At 43.7% G+C, this 3994-nt stretch overlaps 1 protein-coding gene across 1 annotated transcript in view; it reads left to right on the forward strand.

The window, feature by feature from the left end:
- The window catches only part of LOC108791480 (cobra venom factor-like), an 8753-nt gene that overhangs the window by 4369 nt on the left and 390 nt on the right, over nucleotides 1-3994 (forward strand). Inside the window, exons 4-5 of the mRNA XM_018561983.1 lie at nucleotides 2304-2363; nucleotides 3680-3764. Of these exons, the coding sequence (XP_018417485.1) occupies nucleotides 2304-2363; nucleotides 3680-3764 (145 nt within the window). The remainder of the gene's footprint in view (nucleotides 1-2303; nucleotides 2364-3679; nucleotides 3765-3994) is intronic.

Here is a 3994-nt window from a genome sequence, read left to right on the forward strand (position 1 = left end):
CCCCCCCCTTGGTATCTGGGAGTCTAGTGTTGAGGCTAGATGCACAGGCAGTCCCAATGGATTTAATGGTCCTTGGTATGTGCCCTTAGTCTCTTAGGGTCTGTGGAATAGTTCCTCTCCCTCATCGTGAGAGAACGCCTGTGTCAGGACTATTATATTTTGGAATGGAGTCAGGTTCCCAGAGCAGTCAATGCCTGCTTCTTTGGGGGTCCCATTGAGAGTAAGTCCCATGACATACACTTTATTGGCCATCACATTGGTCCTGCAAGACCTTCATCTACGGAAAGGCTTGGGAATTCTCCCTGTGACAAGGCAAGTGACCTGGCTTCCATGCTGGATGATATTAAGGGTGTTAATCTCAACCACACAGTTCCTTTTAGAGGCACCTTTTTTTAACTTTTGGGACTCTGTCTATTCTGTATTCTAGATTATGGGGACAAAGTTGTGTGCAGTTGGGCATGCTTTATCTCTTGCACATCAGGAAGAAACCACAGTTGGTGTTTCCTTAGATTATAAGCAGACAGCTCATGCTATAAACCTACCGCAGACACCCCCGTAGGATTCAGATTATTTGGCGTCAAGTTCTCCTACTGTGGCTGATTCACAAACTCCGCTGAACTTCCTCATTCATAGCTTTCTGGCTAAGGTTCCTCCCCTTTGTTCTTTGGCTGTGGACACTTTGCTGGATCAGGGCAGGTCTTGTACTCCCATGTCTTGAATTAGGTAGACAGGCCCTCCAGGGAGTTTTCCCTGCCAGGTTCTAGTGATGCCATAGGAGTCCTCGTGGTCACAACTGCTTGTTCTACTGTTTTCCGGTATTGTTGCATCATTACGAGGTGGTTGTCTCCTCACTCCTTTTTTTTCCCCCTTGTTTTGTCAGTCTGTCTGACTTAGAGTAGTTTCATTTACATTGTCTCCACCTCCCGAGGTCCCTGACTATGCCCTTGGTGTATTATGCTAGACAGTTCTTTATATCGAGTATCTCATACAAGATTGGATGGGTGTCCTAGACATCTCTTCATCTATATAAAGCCTTCTTCCCTGATACCTAAAGGTCAGAAGTTATGCCCTGGGCCTTTTGTCATCCTTGGACTGGCTGATATTACCTTGTAGACCTGTCGTCCAATTTTTGCTTAGGGATCTATTTTAAAGCTGTATTCCCTTTATTTACTGTTCTTGCTGTTGATCTTTTCTCCCCATTCAGGTGGTTACTTCACCTGCTGGTGGTTGCTGTGGCTCACAGCTTCTGCTGGTGCAAACTCTGTGCCCTTTGAAGTAGTTGTTATCTTTGTAAGTGATCCTTGTCCTAGTCTGAGAATCAGGTTGATGCTCTGTGGCATCCCCTGGGTTGTTAGCAGGAAAATGCACCTCTTCTGGTTCAGATTCTAGTTCTTGCAGATGGCTCCTGCCTCCATCAGGGCAGGAGTGTTGCCCACCCCTCAGTTGGACAGCTTTTGCACATTCCAACTGTTTCAGAATTCTTGAATTCCTCTGTCCCTCAGTGGACGATAAAATAACTAACTAAAATTTTTGTGCATACCGCAAAACATTGAGGGACACAGGTCTTGTCCCTCTGTGTTTATTGGCCCTATAATCTGCTTGCTCACAAAACTTAGGCATGAATGTTAGAGGGCGGCCTTCAAAATGTTTTTCTGTTTGCCAGTATGCAAAGCATTTGTAGGCGGCATTATAAACCGACTGTTTCAAAATACCTACATTTCTGGGGTTTGTATTTCAGTAGGCTGCAGAAGCAGGGACTTACAGTGACCGGGAGGGTGGGGGCAGACCTGCCAAAGTGTCATGGGAAGCCAGATCTCAATGACATCACAGAAGAAGATGGTGGTGTGGGGCCAGGACTATGGCTGTGGAATGGTGGAACACAACAGGACAACTCTGTTTTCCGGTTGAGAGCCCATCATAACAGCAGGAGGGTGTGGCTAACTTCTTTTATTATGGCCAGTCTCAATAAGCTTTGGGCTTGTGTGAATGGCATCAGTTTGAGATGCACAGACCTGCCATTGAAGTTCTTCTGACCTAATATATGACCTAATTCAAGCAGGTTTTACATTCCTTATACTTTAATGGGAATGCAAGGCCCTTCATGACAATACTTAATTTCACTGCAGAACAAACAGTATTGTCACCCTATTACAGGAAGTACAAAAATAACAGATTTACTTACAGAATATCTGGTAGGATTTACAAAAACAAAATTGCTTTGCCAATGCTATTGAGAGACTGCATCAAATATAAGTTTATTTTAGTTATAATTTTGATGTAAAGATCTGTCAATGTCCCCACAGATGTCTGTTCAAGAAGACTGTATCATAACTGCAAAAGGGAAAGGACTGGCAACTTTAACAGTAAGTTGGAATACTTCTATTGGCCATTACTCTTAGTGGCAGATATGGGTGAATTGTTCATAATTTTCTCCCAGTTAGCATAGTCTACATAGGGAATTGTTTCTGTTAATGTCATAAAAAAGTTACAGTCCAACTACAGGCTCTTTGTTTTTTATCTGTCCTCCTGGAGGTTGAGAAAAATGCAGCTGCCTGCAATACTTACCTTCAACCCAGAGCTGTCCCTTACAGTACCTCTTCTCTGCCGCAAGATGTCCTAAGTCTTCTGGGTTAAATGACACCCAGCATCATTTAACTAGGGAGACTAAGGAAAGACTGTGAGTACAGGGCCTCGTGGTCCTGCCCCTACCAACAGTGCCCTGCACTCAAATTCTATTAATGAATAGAGCGGTGCTGATGTTATGTCCATCATCGCCCACTGCCAGGCAAAAACCGAAGAGGTCCTAGCACATCAAATGACCAGCCAGAAGACATTAAAAAAAAAAGTTAAAAAAGCATAACATATTGTTTAGGTGGGCCTGAATGTAGGAAATGGGCTCTCTATGCAAGGCAGAAAGCACAGAGGCCGGAGTTGCTCTTTAACAGATTTTGTGCGATCAACTTTAAACTTTAGGACAATGTCAGATGCAGCTTTTCCTACTATGCATGTGAGATGGAACTGCAGATTTTTTTTTTTAATCGATTCCCCTGGCAGTGGTTAAAAAATAAAAACAGCTGCCCCCCATAGACTCACTGCTCCTATTTCCATCCACCGATCCTCTTCTCCTGTTTTGATGATGATGATGGCGGCGTAATTTACCCCACTTGATGTGAGCCTGGAACACTAGAGGTGCATCATTACACAGCCTGGACTCACAGTGCCCCTGGACTGAACACTGCTCACCTTTCATTACATAAGCAGCACCAGGAGGAAGAACTTCACCTGATGGGTCTAAACACTATATGGGAAAATATAATGTATTAACAGGGGTGGGGTTGGGGGGGCTTTTTGGGGAGAGGGTAGACACCTCCCTTTGGGTTTATCGGCAAGGTCTTTACAAGATCCTAAAGTCTCCAGTGGTGGCATGGTGCCTAGACCAGTCACTAGGAGACTAGGATTGCAGTGGTGGATGACCGGAATAAGGTGACACAACAGAATCGGGTTTTTGTTATTAAAGTGTGACTTTCTAGGAGAGGGATGGGTGAGTTGGAAGGAGGATTGGGGTGTTGCCAATTTAACCTGGAGATGGACTTTAAGAATGCATAATTGTGAAATAATGTTAGATTCGATTTAGTCCTGGTTTGATCCGTTATCACTCACCTTCTAATTCTCTCTCTAGATTATACAATCATATTATTCTGTTCATGCCAAAAAGGACTGTGATCATTACGATCTTTCTGTGACAGCACGGGAAGAGTACCTGGGTGAGTGATGACTCAGTTTTCCTTTTCTTGACTGGATTATCTGTTCCTGAGATAGTAATTTGCCTTACATGCTAATATTAATATGCTTAAAGCTGAACTCCGAGGAAGCAGCTTAAAAGAAGCTCTCCAGGAATTTGAAAGGTTAACCATTGCAGTGGGGCCACCCCCTCACTGCAAGGCTTAAATGATCTTTTTTCTCTAGGGGCAAAAAAAAATATATATATATATAT

The sequence above is a fragment of the Nanorana parkeri genome, unplaced genomic scaffold (genome assembly GCF_000935625.1).
Source record: "Nanorana parkeri isolate BGI_ZX_2015 unplaced genomic scaffold, ASM93562v1 scaffold554, whole genome shotgun sequence".
Lineage (NCBI taxonomy): Eukaryota > Metazoa > Chordata > Amphibia > Anura > Dicroglossidae > Nanorana > Nanorana parkeri.